Genomic DNA, 21165 nt, shown 5'->3' with positions numbered 1-21165 from the left:
AGAATTCTCTACTTGTTGATGAAAGCATTATTCTTTGAGCATCAGTGACCTGCCTTATTCAGGTTTAGAAAATACTTGTTTTTACTTATCTGCTGTTTTCTTAAACAACTTGGAGTCAGAGTTTTAATTAGCAAAGGCAATGGAATATTAATCTTGTATATGTGCTTTGCTAATTTCATGGCTTTCACCCCTATCCTTTTTCTAAGCTAAAAGGTTGTTACAACTAGATGTTCTGTTCCTAGAACAAATTATTTTACTTGCTACTTACAAACTCTTTACAGCACTTCCTTGTAGGAACTTTCTACCCCAACAAAAAGTGTGAAGGTTTGAGTCAGGACCACTATACTATCTTTTTAACAAAAGTCAAATTATGCAGTCTGATTTATAATGCAGATCTTGTTTTCTCATGCTTATTTCAATATTGAAATATCTTATTCGAGTTTCCGTATGTGTGTATTCTGCACAAATTTGGCAACTCATAATCAATCTACTTTCATTAATTATACTTAGATTTGCAAATTTTGTGGATTTCAACCCAAGTGGCACGTGTATAGCTTCTGCAAGTTCCAATCGTACAGTGAAACTGTGGGATATCCGAATGAACAAGCTACTGCAGCATTACAATGGTAAAGACAATGTAGTTTGTTATATTTTGCAATTAAATCTAGTTTATTTAGATAATATGGTTTCAATCCTTACTGAGGAAAGTGGACAAACAGATCTTGTTGTCATTTTGTGAGTAATCTTTTTGTAGTAAACCCACACTGAATCCTGATTATTCCTTTGCCGTGCTGCCTTTAATTTTTAGAACAGAAGTAAGCAAGTACTTTGGAGAGTCTACTATGTCCCCAACACTTTGGTTGCTTTTCCCTTAAGTGAAGTTCTTTGGAAGCAGAGAAGGATGAAGAAATAAAGTGTATGTTTACTCTTCATGGTCTTTGAATATGGTCTTTTGTAAATTAGTTCACAGAGCAGGAGTGAATTGTGTATCGTTCCATCCCTCTGGTAACTATCTCATCACTGCTTCTACTGATGGTACACTTAAGATTTTGGACATCTTAGAAGGAAGACTTATTTACACTCTTCATGGACACAAGGTATACGTAATCTACTTAAATGGACATCTTAATAGGTTCTTCAATATCTTTTCAAAGGGAACATAATATTTATGACATTGTGTCTTGTATCTTTCAATTTGGAGACAAACTTTAGTGGACAGCAAAGTGTTGTATTAATACACTTTGTCATAAGTGCATAAGGAAATGCATCAATTTTACCTAAGGCTGTGCAGTTAATTTGTCAATATTGTATGCATGCTTAATGTTATGTAATAGATCATGTTTTGAATTAATTAAAAGTTATCTCTGTTGACTGTCAAAATAAATTGTTTGGCATGTTAGTCTTTGTCTACTGAAAAACAGTGTTCTCTAAGGAGAGGAAGGTTTATGGAGGATCATTTCTATGAAGAATGGCAGATATCTTCTCTTCCTCCTAATGCAAAGCAAATCCTACTTTTGATAATGAATCGCTCAAGTGCATTGTCTTGAGTAATGTAATATGTGTTCAATAACTTCTTATTGCAGAGTTAAAGCATAAAATATAAGGAGAATGTCACTGTTTTCCTAGCGTTGATAGCAGTAATTGCAGTGCAGCATCTTACAAAGATATGCAATATTAACTCTTCAATTAAGTCATCTTTGTAAAATTTTTGTTATTGTTCCTCATTTTATTGAAAAATGTGTTAGATAACTGCGTAAGTATTTTTCTATTTGCATTAAAATACCATGATTGCAGTAACAGCGTAATTTCACTGTATGCTAACTTTTTTCTTTCAGGGATCTGTGCTGTCTGTCGCTTTTTCAAAAGGTGGTGAAAAATTTGCCTCAGGTGGAGCAGATGCTCAGGTTTGTGGTATCGTCTCTTTAAATTAAATATTTTAATGTTTGTTACAGCGGATGGGAGTTAAATATAGTATGTGCCAGTAGCATGCTAATTACAGTATGCTGACATGCATTCTGTCTAGTAGTGTGTTACATAGACTTTGTTCAGCCTAACATTAAATTTGAGGAGAAAAATGTTTTTAAAGTATGTACTTGTTTTTTGTCTTAACTGCTATCAATTGGGTGTTAGAATGAGGAGAAGACCACAACACTAGCCACTTCTGTTTTACATATTGCAATATAAGGATGATATTTAGACAGAAAAAATTGAATTGTTGAAAATCAATGTCAACAAAGTAATTGCATTTCAACTAATATTAATGCATACATGTTCTATTAGATTTTAATTTCTTTTAAAGTGACTGCTCTGTAGTTGTAAGAATTAAGTTGTGCTGCTGCAAATTTTGTACAAGGAAGTTGTGTGAGCATTTAAAACAAAAAGTTATTTAAAATTAAAATAAAACAGTGAATCATAAAATTAATATTCATCTGGTGTGATAAATCTCACAATTACAAAAATATTATCAAGCCTGGAATAATGGCTATCATTTTTTTACATTCCCCCAAAAGAAAGAACTTCTGTAGCCCAAGGCTTAGGATTTCAGTCTGAAATGTTCCTTGATATTAGCAGTCTTTTTAATTTTTTCTTGTTATAAATAACTAAAAGTCCAAGGTAGACAAAGAAAGACATGCTGAAGAAATAAAGATCTTTTTATTTTACCATAAACCATGCTTTATATTCTATTTTGTGGAGTTTGAAGTGTTTCAGTAAGTAACACAGGCAGTCTTGGAAAACTGTAAGTACTTTTCAATTAAAAACGTCAGCATCATTAGAAAGAAGAGAGTGTTTCTGGTTTTTAATTGATGCTTCAGGTAACACACTTTCTAGAATGACTTGAAAGCACTTAAAGAAAAAAAATAAAATTGCTTTCTATCACAAGATGTTAATAATGAGCAGTGCCAAGACTTGCGGTTATTGGAAAAGTGAAAATATTAGCAAACTTCCAGTACTAATCTTGGAAGCAACCATCCCCCAACCCTGGGCAAACACCACCCCTTTTATTTACTGTACAGAAAGGCATGTTTTTTTCTGTTGAAGTTTTTCCCTTTCTTGTGAATGTTTTGGTGGGAGAGGACTACTTCTTTCCATGTAACTTTTACTGTTGTAAGTTTTAAAATGTGCAGTGCTAACCATTGTGTGGTAACTGCCTATCTATATAGCCTTATCTATATTAAACGTAAGAACTTTATTCCTCAGTACATCCATTTTCTCTTGGTGTATACACACACACGCTCCACAAACATCCTTTTTTCCTGTCCACAACCCTCTTCCAGGTCTGCCAGGAGAATAGTTGTGGGACCTCTTCTCAAGTTACTGTGATAAAATTAAGTTGGTTTACTTCATTTGTAAACTTCTACTGTAGAATTGGCAATGTCAAGCTGATGAGCAAAGGCTGGCAGTAAAAAGTCATATTCTATCCCTAGTGCAGTATCCAAAAAATGCTGCCTGTCTACAGCCTGAGAAGGAGGCAGCTGTTTCGTTGTTAAGTTTACCACAGACTACTGCTCTATATGCATATTATTCCAAGACTATTACATTTTCAAACAACAGCTAAAATCTGGTTTCCCTTCAAAGAAGGAAAAACCGGTATCTCTGCTTGTAGTTTCAAATTTCTTTCTGGTTGGTGCAGAGCCAGCTGAAAGCTTTGTGGAGCACATTAAGTATTTGAAATGAGCACTGGATGATTATTCTGTTCCTGTTTGCTTCTTTGTCAATGAAATAAACCCAAGCATGCAGAGTACTGAAGTTTGTGGTTTTCACACTTCTTGGCTATATGTGCACATGACAAACTATTTCATTTACCTGCTTCCATGGAAGACACAAACCCTCTGAAGTGAAAGAGGAAATTTATACCTATTCCTTTGGAAAGTAGTAGCCTGTACTGTTAATTCAGTTATTACCATACAGACGAGACAACTCATCGTATCTGGTGACTGCTGTTACATAAAGGGAGATACTTCCTTATGGAACAACTATTCTTCTAGGGTTGTGCGTAGTTGCTTTTACACTGTTTGCATCGCAGTTGAAATACTCAAGGCATATACGATATTTCCATGCTGGTTTTACTCCTACTAATTCTGTTATCTGTAAAGATGAAGCTGCAGTGGTATAGCCTTTTACTTTAGAGCAAAATGAAATTTATTTAGACCTCAAGCAGCTCAAATGCTCACCACTGATGAAAGGTCCTACTTCTGCTGCCTCCTGCCTATACCCTTGTATACACTTAATTCTAAACCATTTTAAATTGTTAAACCAGCAGAAAATTAGCCTGAAAAATGGGGAAAAGCCACATAAAAAGTGTGAATATCTTTATGCTGGATTGGGTGATGGAGGTAGTGGAACTACACAGCTGAGAAGAGGAGAGGAAGAATCATAGAATCGTAGAATAGTTAGGGTTGGAAGGGACATTAAAGATCGTCTAGTTCCACCCCCCTTGCCATGGGCAGGGAGATCCTGCTAAATCAGGCTGCTCAAGGCCCCATCCAACCTGGCCTTGAACACCTCCAGGGATGGGGCAGCTACAACCTCTCTGGGCAACCTGTTCTAGTATCGCACCACTCTCATGGTGCAGAAATTCTTCCTAATGTCCAGTCTAAATCTGCCCCTCTCCAGTTTATACCCATTCCCTCTGGTCCTATCACCACAAGCCTTTATGAATAGCCCCTCTCCAGCTTTCCTGTAGGCCCCTTTCAGGTCCTGGAAGGTCGCTCTAAGATCTCCTCTCGGCCTTCTCTTCTCCAGGCTAAACAAGCCAAACTCTCTCAGCCTGTCCTCGTAGGGAAGGAGCTCCAGCCCTCCGATCATCTTTGTAGCCCTCCTCTGGACCCGTTCCAACAGCCAGAAAATCACCGCTTTAAATCACCGGAAGGGCCCCTCTCTTGCAGCACTGTGAGCTGCTGTGAATCAACTAATTTGCCACCTAACTGTCCTGCAAGTGCCAGCATCTGTGACAGGTTTATATAGTTTGTACTGAGATCCATATATACCACTTCACTGTTGCCAATGTCTGATTTAGTTTAGTTCCATCTTTATTGGTGCACTGTGTCTCCTGGTGCATATCTAGAGTCTTCCCCTCATTAGAATCGTGAAAGATGCTGAACTTGAAATGAACGTTTAACAATGCAACTACTTAAATAGATTAAAATTATGATTTAGTCTGACTAAACAAATCTGATTTGTGCTGCTAATGTATAGATTAATTTATGAAAAATAATTTTTAATTGTTGTCAGAATATTTTGGGACACACAGGCAAGTAATTTTAAGTCAAATCGTGGTCCATCTTTGTTTCCTCCAATGCTAAGAATAAGCTTTGGACTTTTGGAAACTACCATCTTCCAAGTGTCATGAACGTCATTTTTTATTTTCTTTTTTCCCTTATCTCTTGAAGTGACAAAGATGACACAAATCATATAAACTTGTATTAAATTTAATTAAATTACTTGCATATGAAATTGGTTTGTCACACAAGAGAGCAACATTGTATGTTATGATTTAGTTTCCTAATCTATCTATAAGGCTGGACTACCTTCTTCTATCTTACCCTCTGCATTTGGCCATGATGTGACTGTTATTTTTTTTTTCTACCTTGAATGTATTTAGACAAGGTTCAAAAAATGGATTCCTCTTGCTGAAACACTGGAAGCAGGTGCTTTAGAGCTCTACGGAACTCTGTCATTTTTCTTATACAATCAAACTTTCTCATTTGACCTGCAAGCCTTTTTAGAGGAAAGAAATTTGATAGTATATGACCCCTTGATTTGGCAGAAAAATAACTTAGTACAGTCTGGTGGGACAGAAGTGGCTTTGTTTTATGATTATTGAGACATCTTTTAGACATCTTTTTTTCTTTTTTTTTTATAGTAGATTGAAGCACAGCTATTAGTCTTGAAGTACAAGATACTCTGGGAAAGTGCCTGTGTTGCTGTAGAGATCAGACTGAGTGATGACATTGGGCTCATTCTGATGTTGTCATCTGTTAGTAATAACAGATTTCACTGAATAGTTATGTTTTGGGCACTGAATAGGCTTTAAGTAGTTACTAACGTATGATGGCTTCTTACAGGTATTACTATGGAAAACCAATTTTGATTCATTTGATTACAAAGAAGTTCTTAAACACCATATGAGAAGAAGACATATTGATGATCCTCCTCATCTTCTTGATATTTACCCCAGGTCACCTCATCTCCACTGTGAAAAACTTGAGTCAGTTGAGGTGCGTGCAATGAGTACTCTGTTAGAGGAAACTAGAAGATTTTGTAAATGCTATCAGACTAGTATTTATAGTTAAAAGTGTTCTATGTATACCAGAGAACTTCTATTATGTGCTTTGGAAGCAACCATAACTTATGAATCCACTTTAAGGTCACTAGGCTAGCTGAGGCTGTCTGATCTATCCTGGTGAATTCCTTTCATGCTTCTTGTATAAATCTGTACTCTACACCTACCTTAAACAAAACATAGGTTATAGTCTGGTTTCTGAACTAACTTAAGTTGCAACTGTTGCAGAAGGTATCTGAATCTTCATTGAGCTTTAGGATACTACTCAAAATATATCATAAGCAGAACATATATGTTATTACTGAAAGTCAAATACTTGATTGTAGTAGTCCCTCTTTCCAAGACTTCTAGGTGTTGTGAGAAGATCTTCATATCCATCTAAAAGTTTAGAAAGTCTTTCTAGGCTAGTAGTGTGTTTTATGTCACTGTAGTCTGATTTCTTGATAGTTTCATTCTTCAGCTACTTTACTGTCAAAGTAGGGAACCAAAATGAAATGACAAATATTCTGTGTCAGTACTTGGAAAATCCCATTTGTCACATTGTCTGAAACCTATGCTGAATAGATAAACAGCATTGCCTTCAACAAGACCACTGTTTATGCTAGAACCCCAGGGATATATTTGGGACTGTCTGTGGTAGATCTGGCTGTTTTCTAAATGGTGATTACCTATACTTTTATCTCTTCTTTGATGTTCTCCAGGTGCTTCTAGTGTCTAAGAACTTTATCTGATATAAATCTACGAACTTTTGGTTGCTGTCATATACTAAGAGTATTGTGGATGTTCACAATTACCTGTTTTTATTCATATGAAATGTAAATAGTGCATTTGTTTCCGGCTCAGACTTTTAAAACATTGAGATTTGAGGATATTGGCTTTGTGTATGTGCTTGTGTATGTAATATGAATATATGCAATACTGGTATTATAAAGATTGAAGCTATTTTAGCAGAGGAGGGGAACCGTGATAGAATCCTTCACTGAGTATTCTTATGTGTTTGATTCTGTTTTCAAGTTGATGTGAAGCTTTCTGATGCTTAGCGTTTTGATCAGAAGAAGAATGGGACAACAATATGACAAGCTTCATAAGCAAATTTCTTTGCCTGACTGTCATATTCATTGTAAGCTCAATGAATGAAGTTGTTTACTGATAGCAGCCTTCAGCATAGGTGGTCAGTGCTGGAACAAACTCAACCACAGCATTTGTCAGCAGGTTTAAACCACTTTTGCTGCGTTAACAGTTTGCTTCAAGAACCTTTCAAATTGCACTCAGTTATATCATGTGCTAAACACACACATTACCTTGTAAGGTACTGCAGGTATAGCAAGGTTCAGTTCCTTTCTTTTCAGGTCAACTTTTCCAAACCTTTGCTGCTTAGATACCTGGCAAAGATAAGAATGTTCTCTAAAGCAATTTTCCAGATTCTTTTTTTCCCATCCCCTCTCCCAGGTACCTGAGCAGCTCTGAAAAAGCTAAACTAAGGCAAGGAAGCACCTCATTACCAATATTGAAAGGGCACATAAAGAAGATTTGATAGTTGAATGTCAAAAAATTATTTATTAGTTAGATTTAACAGGTTTCTCCTAACCTCTGCATTTCTTCATGGCTGTAACATTTATAGCAGCTCATAGGTTTCTGGGTTAGCTGCTCCATAATAGTGAAGGGGCTTTATGGTTTTGTCATTTGTCATAGTAAAGTTTTGGACTCTTGTGGTATATTTTCTGGCCTAATTTCAGGATTTTAAGGATAAGGTTGCTGTGTTTAGTTTTCTATTAACATCACATTATCTGTAGAATATCTTGCTCTCAAATAAAGATGAAATATATTCTTTGAGTTGGAACAGCATCTGCTAGTTTCAACAAAACTGATGTTACCATAGTGTACTAATTTGTAAATTATATAATATAATTGTTAAAATATCTTTTGCAGATTGTTTTCAGAATTAATGTAATAATATAATAGTTTAAACAGTGTTAAAAGTGAAGTTATAATGTTTTGTTGCTCCATATGTCTTTTCTTTTTTTGTTACTGCCCCTCCTGTCTCAACAAAAATTATGGGTTTCTTGTTGTGGTGAGGAAGAGTGGACCTCCGTCTGGACAGAGACATCGTTCATTTGGACAAAACTAGCGTCAGGTTACTACCATCAGTAACATGCTTTAGTGGCACTAACTATGCCTGAAGCTTTTCAGTGTTCCATCTTTTTAATTATATTCCTCCTGTAGCTGAAAAAAAGCAGCATTTCTATCCCTACTGTGCTATGCAGTACCCTGGAGGGGAAAAAAAATTAAAAAATTTTGTCCCTATTCAGTTAAAACTAACATACTTTTTTTTTTTTTCTTTTTTAGCATTCCAACCTCTTTCTGAGCAACAGGCAATAGAGAGAATTTTAGCACTAGGCAGTTCCACTGCCACACCACCCTCATCTTTCTATGGTTCATGTTTTTGATCTACCAGGGAAAGGAGGAATTGTATCACGGCTATGTCTGAGGGAACTTTTGGAGGTCATCTAGTCTTATTTGCCAATGGCACATCAAGTCAACCATGGCTTTATCTAGTTAGAGAGCCTTGGAGAGGAATGGAGATTCCCCAGTCTGGATTATCTGTTCCACTGCAGGGCAGCAATTCTAATTATGCAGTTTATCCTAATATGTGATCCACACCTTCAGACAAAATGCAGAACTGCTTGCTTTGTGTTTGCTTTCTTTTTCATGAGTAACAGGGCAAGATGACTAATCTTAACCGAACTGAAGTAACAGTATTTTAAGAGACTTAGTAACAAATGAGAGAGTTACAGGCAGGCACGCAGGCATCTTAAAAATATATAGATGAACACATAGAGTTTGCTACAAACCCTAGGCTATGTCATCTAGACACTTGAGATGCGTTATAATGCATTGCCCCAAGTTCTGTTGAGCTGGTTAAGTTTAGTGCCCTCTATAGCAGGAATGAAGATGGATTGCCTTGGGATAAAATTCAAAGTGGTAGAAAACAAGGTTCAATAGATATATAGGTAGAACCCGAGGGAAGTAATTCTGCCATGCTTTTTCTTTAATTCCCAATGTCTCGTGCCTCTCCGTGTTTCTTGTGGCTTTTGGGTGGCTGTTGCTTTTCTATCCCTGTTTTTTCTCAATGTGGCAAGGCCCATGCTCTTCCACAGCTTGGTTCTGGAAAGACAGTACGCATGACAAGGAGCTGGCTTTGGTCAGAATTTATTCAGCTGGATTCAGAGAGACCCTTGTGTTTTCACACATCACCAGCTGGAAATTCTATTTTGAACAAAACTGTTTACACAAGGTCATTAGGAATTGCAGGTATCATCTGGTATTTTGTGTTCAGGACAGCGACTGAAACATGGAGATTGAGGGTACTTTCACTGTTTCTCAGAACTTCTCCTTACTCACTCTTAAAAGCTATACAAAGAGCCAGTAATTTTCAAAGTACCTTCTGTAGGTTTTGTTACCCCCTGACTACTTTTAGAAGCATATTTCATTTTTACAAGCAATTTCTTTGTTGTATCTCCCCTTCTTCAGACTATCAGTAGCTGAATTTTAAGTGTTGAATTTCATGTTATTGCCTTCAAATCTTTGCAATTATTCTCCAACTGTTCTGATCAGTGTGCCTGCTTTTTTTCCATTGACCACAGAGGTAATCTTGGGTGACCAGGTCAAGTACAGGTATCTGGAAGTATGTCTAAATTTAGTTGTGATAAATCCTAGTCCTTGTCTCTGAGATAAGGAGCTTTTGGGATATTTGAAAATAGTATGTTTAATCAGTCTTGCCATTTTAGTGCCATATACAAAAATAAAAGCATTTCATTTGGTGACAGCTGTATTTCTGAATTTCCTACATTTGTATGCACTTAATCTTTCATATTGTAGAGACTTCTTTAAAGTGGGTGGATGATATAAATAGCAATTTCCTTTGAAAACATAACATTGAAGTTTGGACATACTGAGATGTGTAGAGTTCATATCTTGAACAGGAAAAGGTACTGTTGATTTAGGTTCTTCGCTGAAAATACAAAATCCCTTTAGGTGGAGGAAATCCCAGTAGACGCTAGGTGGCAGTAGAAATAAGAACATATGGCTTGCTTGGCTTGAGGTCTTCAGTCTAGCAAAACCCCACAGTTTTAATCAAATTGAAAGCTAAATTTCGTCTTGATAGGTTTGGAGAGACGATTACGCAGGTAGCTACATCACTTTACTAGCATATACTTTGTGTGAGTCATTTAAAACTTCCTCTTTTAATTTTGTTAGGTTTGGGTTTTTTTTTTGATGTAACACTAATATCTTATGAAATGTATTAGAAAAATAAAGTGAAGGGGGGTGTGGTTTCTGAGATTGGATATACGTCACTAAAATCAACATCTGTAAGGTCATAATCATTTGCTTAAAGCATATGGTTGAGAATTGCGTACTTAGTTGAGCCTGTTTCCCATGTTCCTCCTTTAGTTCTCTATCCTAAGCAACGATTCTAGTTCCTGTTTCTAACTTTCTTTAAATAATATACCTTGGTTTTGTTCTGCTTCAGTCTTTAGAAATCTCTAGTTCTTTATATGAAAGATTTTGTAGAAACCTTCCTTCAAATATGTTTTTTGGATCAAAATGTGCTAATTGTACCATCATATTGGAAGAAGATAATGTAAATACTTCTGTAGTAGTTTATCAGATAAAGGAAAGCTTTGTAAGAAAGTTTTTGAAAGCCTTTAATACAAGACAGTTCTCTGCCTTGCTTTTTGAAGTTTAGTGGGTTTTCTTTCTTGTTTTTTGAAGTTAATTTTTTTCCAAGTGTGTTTGAGACTATTTGACAGCTAACTACATCACCTTGTCATGAAAAGCAATTTGAAACTTTTACACTTAGCTTCATTCCATTACCTTATTTATTTTTAGTGCAATATTCAGCACAAATATTTGCAAGAAGAATGTAGCTATAGCCTAATAATATGATTGACACTAGAATAATATATTAATTATATTTATTTCAGGACTGACTGAATGTCAGGTGCAACTGACCTTGGTTATACTGGGCACTAAAAAAATGTTCTAGCTCCTTAAGGACAGTACCTGGTTTTCATTTAATCTAAATAGATAAGGTATGTACAGAGGGGAAAAAAAGTGAAATTTGAAGTTCCTCTCTTCCTTGCCTTCTGTCATAAAGTCATAAACAGAACTATATGCAGAGGACACTTTCATTAATCTGGTTTCTGTACAGGAGAAACTGAAGAAGTCTAGTTTAAACTCTAGAACTTTCAGATAAATGGGATAAACTGTGATTGTGGTTCTCCTTTTCCCCTTCCTTTGTTCTAAGTCCATTTGATAAAACTGGAATAAAGCTAAGACTTGATCCTAATATCTACAAATTGAGGAAGAATTCTAGTTTATCAGCTTGGCTGTGTAGCAGGACAGGTTTTCCTAATTGTTTGTGGGTAGCTCATTCTCAATCAATACACCTATAATCTGAATTTTAAAACAAGACACCTATATAAAGAGCTCGTGGATGAAGAATGGTTTCTTGAAGCTGAATCCAAGAAGGAGCTACGCACTTCTAGTCAGAAAAGTGAACTAGGTTAAAAACAGAGTTAAGATTTCCCCTTAAGGCTTGTCATGTCTGATTTGAGTGCTGTAAAATGTTAGGGTCACTTTCAGCTTGAATAATCAGATAACATCTGTATTTAAATGGTTTTTTTTTTTACCTTCTGCCTTGCTTGTAAAGTTTGTTCATCTTCCTTGTGTGTGTTTCTCCCCCCCGCTCCCCCAATGCTTTTGCGCACCTTTACTGAGGATGATTATACTTCTATTAGTTTTAACCTAAATTTCTACATATAAGCTATGGAAATGTAAATGAACTGAACAGAAAGGCTTCAGATAGTACAAAATGCTATTGCATTCCTACCCTGGCTGATAGTTCCAGCTTTAAGAGCTCGTTCTTGTTGCTTAACAAATGAATCTCTGACCTAAAGTCTTCAATTCAATGTATGTACTCTAGCACCAGGGAATTTTGCTTGTGGAAATAGCACTTAAGCTCTTAGTGAGTGAGCAGCTCTGGTTAAGCCAGAGTTTTGACAGGCTTCAGCTGAAATGCTAGGCTCTTTATCCTTGAAAAAGCAAAATAAATTGGCCCTTGTATCTAATAAACTTCCAACAGCTAAAATATAGCTCTGTCACTAGACAAGTGTTAGTTCTGGGTTTTTTCTTTATTGTTTTCCTTTCTAAAGTAAGATGGTTGGAATTAGAGCTGTTGGACTACTGATAAAAAGTGGGAGATGAGACTTCGTTCCTCTTTACTATGCCATGTTTCTTGGTAATTTGAAAGTCATCTAGGCTTGTGAACTTCATAAATTCTTTAAGTAGTAAGAATCGTACTCACATACATTACACTGAGGGCAAACATCTGTGATACAAAGAGATAGCTCAAACCAAATGGTAGCGACACTTATAAGCTGTGGTATAAGACTGTGAGTGTGAATGTGCCCGAAGTAAACCACAACAGGGAGAGGACCGTTGTAGCATAGAAACCTGAGTTCTGCATAATTAATATATAGAAAATTCCGTGTTTCACACAGTTGGAGGGTAACATCCTACCTTTATTTTTACCACTTTTAGAGCTTTTTTTCAGTGCTTTGTGAATAGTGGTGCCTTAATGTAGCAAGTCATCCTCTTGGGTTTTTTCAGTCATATTTCCCTTTCTCTGTTTGTGCTGAAATAATACTATTATAATTCATTTTCAACAGATCAACCCTACCTTTGATGTGGCCGATACACGAACACATGACCCACCTGTCATAGAGATTAATTCCTCTTTATCTTTCAATACTCAGGTAAGTTGCCTTAGGCTGTGGAGGGGTAAGAAAACAAAAAAAGATAAGGCATAGATTAAACATGTTAGCAGAATTGTGCTCTTTTTGTCTGTATGAATTAAAAATACACTTTTAACAACTGTCAGTCGTTCAGAGCTCAATATGCCAATTTCTCAACCTTCACAGTTCCCAAGGCTAACCAGAAGATGGTGTAATAGTGAAGCTTTCACATCGTACTAGTAATTTTAAACATAGCAGAAAATCTAATTATAATGCAAACCCATGCTAATTGTATCTAAATATTCCTGTTAAAATTTATGGCTTATTCTCAAACACTTTTTCTGTAACTCTGTCTTTATCTAATGGGAAACCTAAAGAATATCTGCCTTTGATGAAATTCCAAGAGTGATGTTTTAATTTTCTCCTTTTAAGGCATCTAGTAGTTCTTTAGGAGAGGAAAAAAAAGTAACACGTTTTAAGGCAGAATCATAGGATTGGAGCCTTTTTAGTGTTAGCTGTTCATATGACATGGTATGGCATGTGGGAGGAAAGGAAGGCAATGTTTTAATGGTAGTTTCGTAGGAGGAGAAATATGCTCTCCTGGTATGAAATCTAAAAGACATACTGTTCTAGAATTAGGTTCAAATGAGAATTTCTTTTTGCTCTGAATCTGTTCCTCTGGACGCATAAATTGTATCTTAAGCAATTTTACTTATGATAACAAGAGTTTATGGCTGAAGGATTAATACATATGAATAGGCAGCAGGTATGGTTTCTGCTGTGTCAGTAATCACTATGGGTTTTTTTTCCTGTTGCCTTGATCTCGTGTTCACTGTTGATTCTCACCTTTCTGTTCCTCAATAATCACCATCTGCATTTCTTTTCTATCTAGCAACTTTTCTGTATCCTTGGTACACAGAGTACAGCCTTGAGGACAACTGCTCTATCCAACACCCCAGTATTGACACAAATCCAGAAACCATTTGCATGTTTTCTGCCACTATTATCCCTCCTTCCCCATTACAAGCAACACTTGACTTTGGTAACCTATCTGGTTGTTCCTACTTTCTAATTTCAATTCATCTTTTAGTGTCATCATTCTCTTCAGTGTCTGTCTGCTGCTGTTGTCTGTGGAATAATTGTCCATTTCTTAATTGAGCGAGCCAGCCATCCAGTCTCTGTGTCATGTTTTCCAGATGATTCTGGATCTCAGTGACTTGGACCTTTTAATCTGAAGCTGGCTCAGTTTCCCTAATATATAGGAGCCATTTCTATAGAGGCTTCAAGTGTTCCTCATAAAACAAAAAGTCAAAGGACTCTGTTTCTGCATTATTTCTGTATTTTTTTAATCCTTTTCTAACCTGAGATTACCAGCCTCTTGTCTAATTCACCCTCTCCCCATCCCTCCTCTGGATTCCAACCACCCCCAGTTGCTCTTTTTCTACTAGTTATCAAAGACAATATCACTGTATGCTCTTATTCTTTTTTTTCTTGTCAAGACCTGTCTTAAAGCTGCTTGTGGTGTTTTGGTACTACTTCTGCTGGAAGAATACTGTTCACATGACTGAAAACCTTTGATCAGGTTGCCAGGTTACTTTACAAATGTCCTTTCTTCACCTACTTATTATTATATCTATTACATATTTAATATAGCAGTAAGATCTCCCCCTATCCTTCCATCTTAGGGCTGAATAAACCTGGTTCTGTGCCTTTCCTTGTATATCATGTGTTCCAGCCCCCTCACCATCTTGCTCACCCTCTGCTGGACTTGCTCCAGGATGTCAATGTCTGTCTTGTATTGAGAAGCCTAAGACAGGATGCAGAACTCCAGATAATTAAGGTGCAGCTAAGTATCACCATCATCTATTCCTGACAACCGCCTGCCTGGAGAAGATCTGAAAAACAAATATTTAAAAATTTAACAGTCTTGATTCTTTTTGGTGAATTTAAAATATCTCTCTAGATATTTTCTTAGCAATTCATTTGTATATTGATCTTCGTCTGTATGAGAAAATACTGATGTTCTTTTCCTCCTACTCCTCCTCTTCTTTTCAAGAAATTTTAATTTGTTGCCTCATCAAAGCCAACAATCCATAACAACTTCCTCACTTAAAATTCCTCCTTATGTGCATTTTAAAAATTTGCTTACTTTTATTTTTTTGCTTCAAAGATATGCAGGTATGAATGTTCTCTTAGGATTTTGCTGGAAAACACTTAAGTTATTAAACTTGGAGCTCTAAACACCTTAACTTTCCAGCTTGTGTTTTAACTTAATGGTAAAAACCCATTTTCATCTAAGTGTCACACTGATGCAACTTCCTTTGTAAACATAGTGAAGGCAATGTGGTCATTGTGTTGGTGGAAAACTTCAGTGTAATTTTCACTATGGAGTTCTTTTGGACTATAATTACAAAAGCATTAAGAATTCCTATCTGTATTATTATTGTCAGGAAAATAGCTTTGAATTTGCTTATTCATCTATTCAGTTCTCCTGTGTGTTACTGAAACCAGTATAAACCTAAGCTATATATGCTAAACTGTTTTTGTGCAATGCCCTGACTTTTGCAATGGTAAGAACCTTCATATGTTGTAGTTATTAAAAATGAGGCGAGTTCTAGTCTTTTACACTCTGAAAATATTCAGTGAATTTGGGTCAAAGTTTGGTGGCTGCAGGTGGTGTTTCTTCCTCCTTTCTATCTCACTGGAAACACTGAAAGCGCTACTACCTCTCTTCCACCCCTTCTTCTCCCTGTTTGTTTTCTGAACTACTGAAGAGGAAAAATTGGATGTTTTATTTCGCTTTAGGACTATTTCCTCGTGTTTCATTCTCCGATTTTACTTTTAGTTTTGAGAGAGATTGGGTTTTATTCAAATCTGGAAGGCAATACATTGGTAACCTCCAGCCCTTGATAAGCTGTTGGGAACAAGGGAAAGTTGATGGTTTCTCAGTAGTTTTTACTGACAGCAGCAGGAAATCACTGTAGAGGCTCACTAATGTTCCATCCCTTGACCTTGTTCATGTAAACAGGATTTGGAGGAAGCAAAGCAACATACTGTAATCTGGAATTTGGAATGTCTGCTCTGGCCGGGAGATGTTTGCTGTTCTTTCTCTTCCAGTCCTAGTTAACACTACAAACAAGACATGTTTATTGTTCATTTACAGTAGGATTTCTACGAAGTTAAAACTGTATTGATTATTGGAAGGGAAAGATGAATAATCCTTATGTTTGGAGCAAAAGGAACATACTAAGTGTTAAAATAAAAAATGACCAGATAACCTTCTCCTTTCCCCCCAACTTCTAAAATATGTGAAAGCAAATTAGGAGCATGTGCAACTTTTATTCCTCAAAGTAAGACATTGTTAGTTTATCTGCACTGCATTTGTAGTGAGTGTCTTCATGCAAAATTCAGAAGTATCTGTACTTTTAATTTATCCTATACAAATTGTTTTCCCATTGCTTCCCCAGTAGGCATTTCAGGCTTTAGGTATTTTTGACAAAATTTTTTCTGCCTTTTTTTTTTTTTCTTTGAGCACAACCAAAAAAAACCTACCACCCAACCTAAAAAGCATCCTACATGTTTTGCAAAGACAGCAGTTATGATGCAAAATTTGCTTCTACTCTTCTATCTCTGTGTACACGAAGGCTTACACAACTATACTTCCTCACAGGAACTTAATTTGAAAAGATCTTAGAGTAATGTCTTTCTTGCATGGCTTAACACAACTCCAGAATCCAGCAGAAGACGGCAACAAAAGAAATTCTATCTTAAAAGCTAAAACCACTGCATATTTTCCTTGCCACGCAACTTTAAATTTATTCTGATTTACACCCTTTCCTGGCTCCAGCCTTACATGGAAATAAACACCAATTGTTTTCAGCGAGGTTAAAGGGAGGGGAAAAGGAAGAAAGGAAAGAATAGGAATTTTATACATAGATATCTCCTCTGGGGCCCAAGCCCAATTCAAAAAGGAACAGCTAATAGAGCAAAACTGATGCGGTACTTCACGGTGCACAGTAGTTGTGTATACTGCTTCATTTGAAAGCACAACAGCTTTCTGTATTTTGTGGATATCAAGTATTCTTGGGACGTTGGAGTTCCAGCCTTCCATTTAAACTGTGAGCTTTGCATTATATTCTTACATTTTTCACTTCCAAAGAAAAGTTCTGGCACTATAGACAGGAAGTCTGGAATTATTGTCCTCTGAGAAAGACAAAAATGTCCTGCATGTGTTCCTTGTCCAAAACTTGCTTGCTAGTTAGACTGAGCTCTACACTAAAGAGCGATACCACTAGTTAAAGATCTTTGATAAAATTGACAGTTCCCAGCTTCTCCCATCAACTTACCTTCCTTGCTCCCAGATAGAGATGTAGGAAAGGCTGCTCTCTGAATAACTATGGATGTTTTTCATATCATAGAATTGTTTGTTTTGGAAGGGACTTTAAAGTTCATCTAATTCCAACCTTCCTGCCATGGGCAAGTTGCTTAAAGCTTCATCTGACCTGGCCTTGAACATCTCCAGGGATGGGGCATCCATGACTTCTCTGGACAACCTGTTCCAGTGCCATTCTTCTAATACTAGGAAATGCATATTTGAATGAACTGCCAACTCCATGATCCAAACTCCTCATCACAAACATGGAATAAAATTAGGGAATAATGTGAAGAGATCCTGTTTCTCCAGAGTTTTGAGGTAAAACTGTCTGCATCTTTTCCCATACACAAGCATACCAAAAGCTCTCAAATAGGCTCTGAATCTCTAATGCTAAATCTTACAAGAACACAGAATAAATGCAGTAGATAAACTCAGAAGTGTTCAGTGTGGTAGAACAAAAATAAGAATTTGTAAATTCTGCTCTTGTCTTTGCAAATGAATCCCTCTCTCTGTCCAATCTTTCTTAGACAAGCAATTTTTAGTGTCATTGTGGTTTACAGCACACTCCAGACAGAGCTTTTTACTCTCTGTACACTATGCAGGTACAATTTGTGGGGCTGGGAGAAGAATATAGACTGCCTTCTCCCCACAGTTCTGCAGCTAAACATGTTCAGTTGCTCTCAGGGAAGGAAAGTCTCCTATCCCTTCCGAAGTCTACATCTAATCCATCTGGAGCAATTGTGAGGCAGCAAAGATAGTCTTTCCTCTTACTCAGCTAGGGACCTTCCAAAAAAGGTATGGTATATATAAACAAAAGAGCTCATCTTCTGTCACAAGTGCCAAAAGGACGAAGTGTTTGGCATAGTGAACAGTGAGTTTCTGAACTTGTATTTTGAGCCTCTGTGGAGGCTCAGGGAAAAAAAAGATTTGTGTACTTAATCCCAAAAGCAATATGCTTTGATACCACTAGCATCAAATAAACATTAAAGATCAAATACATGAAGGTGAACTCAACGTTTGTAATAAAAGAAGAATATGATCCAAATGGCCCTTGTGTTTTGCAGTGATGCTATTCTAACTCAGCGTGTAACTGCTGGTTTACTAGGAGAGAACAGGAAATGTGGTGTGCTGCTACATAATTAGGTAATAATACATGTCTTGATGTTCCTTAATAGGCTTCATTATATTCTGTAAGTGAACTGGAGCTTGAGAGAAAGTCAAGTTCTCATTGGAGACAGAATTCTGAATTTGAGCACTAGAAAGTGCAAGAATATAATAGTCTCTATACTATTTTTAGCCTGCTTTCCTGAGGAAATGTACCTTATGAGATTGTAATGTTTATTTGTCTCTGTCCCAGCTACATAATTTTTGAATCCAGTAGTTGGAGGGTTGTTGGTTTTTTTTGTTTTTTTAAACCAGATTTAGAAATAATCATTTGGTAGAATAAGGAAACATATTAGTGCTGCTGCTGACTAAAAGGCCAGTGGGATGTGACACTGAATGCGCTGATGGTGGACTACCACAGGCTTGCTACTGGTGACCTGCCCTGTAAGTGTCACAGCAGATATGGAGGGAGCTTGAGTTACTGTAGGACAGGAAGCACAGGAAATGGATGGAAAAGGAAAAAAAAAAAAAAATCTACATTACCGCCTCCTCCAGCCATGTAAAATATTAAGCTTCAATATTTAATTTCTGTACAAGGCAGTTTAATTATGTTGTCTTTGCCCGTAGTGACACTATTAAGAGATGCTATTGCTGGACTATTGGTACTGTTTTGTAAGATAACTGGCTTGATGTAGATGACTTTTAGAAGTAGCAATATTTTCCTTTTGTATAGGGCCTTACTCATGGCAGCAGTGCAATACTTCAGGAATGCTTTTCAAGCTGATCCATGTATCTATATTGTTCCTTTAGCAAATCAGCACATTTCTGGGAACTAGAGGAATGGAAGTTCCAGGTATTATTTCTGTTTCAACTTCCTGAGATACTGTATGTGTATGCTCTGACCTTGTCTGCCCAAGCAGTGTTTTCCCCGGCTTCGGCTGGGAATCTAAGCTGTATTCACAGTTCTCACAGCTGATTCTGCGGCATGCAGAAAATGCCCGACAGCTATCAGCCCACACATCCAATAACAACTGGTTCCTTCCTCTTCCTGGGGAAGAGTAACATCCTCTGAGAAGAAGTGTCCCCTGAGGAATGCAGGAACAGCAGCAAGCCTTTCACACAGGAAATTACTACTATAGCACTTGTAGAAAAGTGTTTCTGTCACTTGGATTGTCAGTCTGTAATGAGCTTCCTGCTGACCTAGATGATGATTTACTAGGGATCTAAATGCCATTTGTGAGTCATTTAGCTTAATGGAAGTTAATGAAGTTAGCATTCAGTAGCTGAGTTACTCTGTAAGCACCTGTTTTATTTTTTTTTCATGCAGTAGCACAAGTTAAGTTTTGAACTTCTTAGAAGTGACTCTAATAATTCTGAGACTGCACATTTTGTGGGACTGAGAAACAAGGGAATGCTTAGATTCATTCATATTGCGTGACTCAGAAGGTTGAAAGATTTTATTTTTGTTTATCTTAAGTTATATAATAAAGCTGAGCTACAGATCAACCATATTAGAAAACAAGATGCTAAAGCTAAAATACTGCCCTTGAATTACCTTCTGTTCTTAAATACTACAGAAGTCTAAGTTTAGCACAGCATGCTTGCAACTGTGTGGTAGAACCTTGAATATAAAATGAAATATATATATATATAAAGCAACTATGTTATTTAGAATGATTAATGCAAGTATGTTACAAAAGCAAACACTTTAACACTTATAATCTTTACTTATTTTTCCGAAATCTCGGTGCTAGTTCAAGTGCTAGCAATTTGATTTATCACTTGGATTACAGTGATACCTAAACCCATAGGGTGCTTTCTGCCTAAAAGCTTGTTTGAATGTTATCCAAATATCAGTTGTTCTAATGCAATACATCTCTCCTTGCAAACCTTGCTGCGCTACTTTCCAGTTTGCTGTAAGAGATGTAATTACGTGCTTCATGCGAGCTAACGGAGATATTGAGTCAGGTACAAAAATTATATAGGTTGCTTCAAATGAGACTGAGACACTGAAACTTTTCAAATACTGTTCAGCACCAAGGGCAAAAATGTTCCTTCGTCAGATAGATGTTTGATATAGAAAATCTCTGAAAGCATCTTGGCTTGTATCTTCTATCAAAATAGTTTTGGGGTCAGAAATTAGATGGGACAATGCTAAAGGATGATTTTACAGTCATTTTAACTTCACGGCTGGCGTTTTTCTGGTTAATTCCATCCAAGTAAATTCCCTGATCTGCTCAGCTATCCAAATAATAATACCAGCACAAAGGAAACAATTTATAAATTATTTGGTGGTTAAGTAGGAGATTAGTGCTGTCTGTAACCTAACTGAGCTTGACCAATGTCTGTGGAGCCGTGCATCCAATGTGATTGTGCTGTGACATATACATGTGTTACAAGCATGACACATCTGAACATTATCTTTCTTAAGATGCAATGGAAAAACACAAGCGAAGGAGATGGTAGTAATGGCTTCCATTTGTTCAGGCAGTAAGTGTGTTGGATCCAGTTATATTTTCAGCCTAAGAAGATTCAGCTTGCTTTCTTCTGTCTGCATGGCTATAACCTAAGCAGCAGGTAATGGAGACAGAAGCTGTTTGGAGGCT

The 21165-nt window shown here is 36.7% G+C and overlaps 1 protein-coding gene across 5 annotated transcripts in view; it reads left to right on the top strand.

Moving 5' to 3' along the window:
• The window catches only part of POC1B (POC1 centriolar protein B), a 54169-nt gene that overhangs the window by 11655 nt on the left and 21349 nt on the right, over positions 1-21165 (top strand). For 4 of the 5 annotated variants that reach the window (XM_054065285.1, XM_054065265.1, XM_054065276.1 and 1 more), the window contains 5 exons: positions 511-626; positions 964-1097; positions 1836-1904; positions 6066-6218; positions 13015-13101. In XM_054065285.1, coding sequence (XP_053921260.1) covers positions 511-626; positions 964-1097; positions 1836-1904; positions 6066-6218; positions 13015-13101 — 559 coding nt within the window. The remainder of the gene's footprint in view (positions 1-510; positions 627-963; positions 1098-1835; positions 1905-6065; positions 6219-13014; positions 13102-21165) is intronic. The other variant, XM_054065288.1, reaches the window with a different exon arrangement.

The sequence above is a fragment of the Cuculus canorus genome, chromosome 1 (genome assembly GCF_017976375.1).
Source record: "Cuculus canorus isolate bCucCan1 chromosome 1, bCucCan1.pri, whole genome shotgun sequence".
Taxonomy (NCBI): Eukaryota; Metazoa; Chordata; class Aves; order Cuculiformes; family Cuculidae; genus Cuculus; species Cuculus canorus.
Note: the sequence above shows the minus strand (reverse complement) of the source record. Positions and strands in the feature narration are given on the sequence as shown.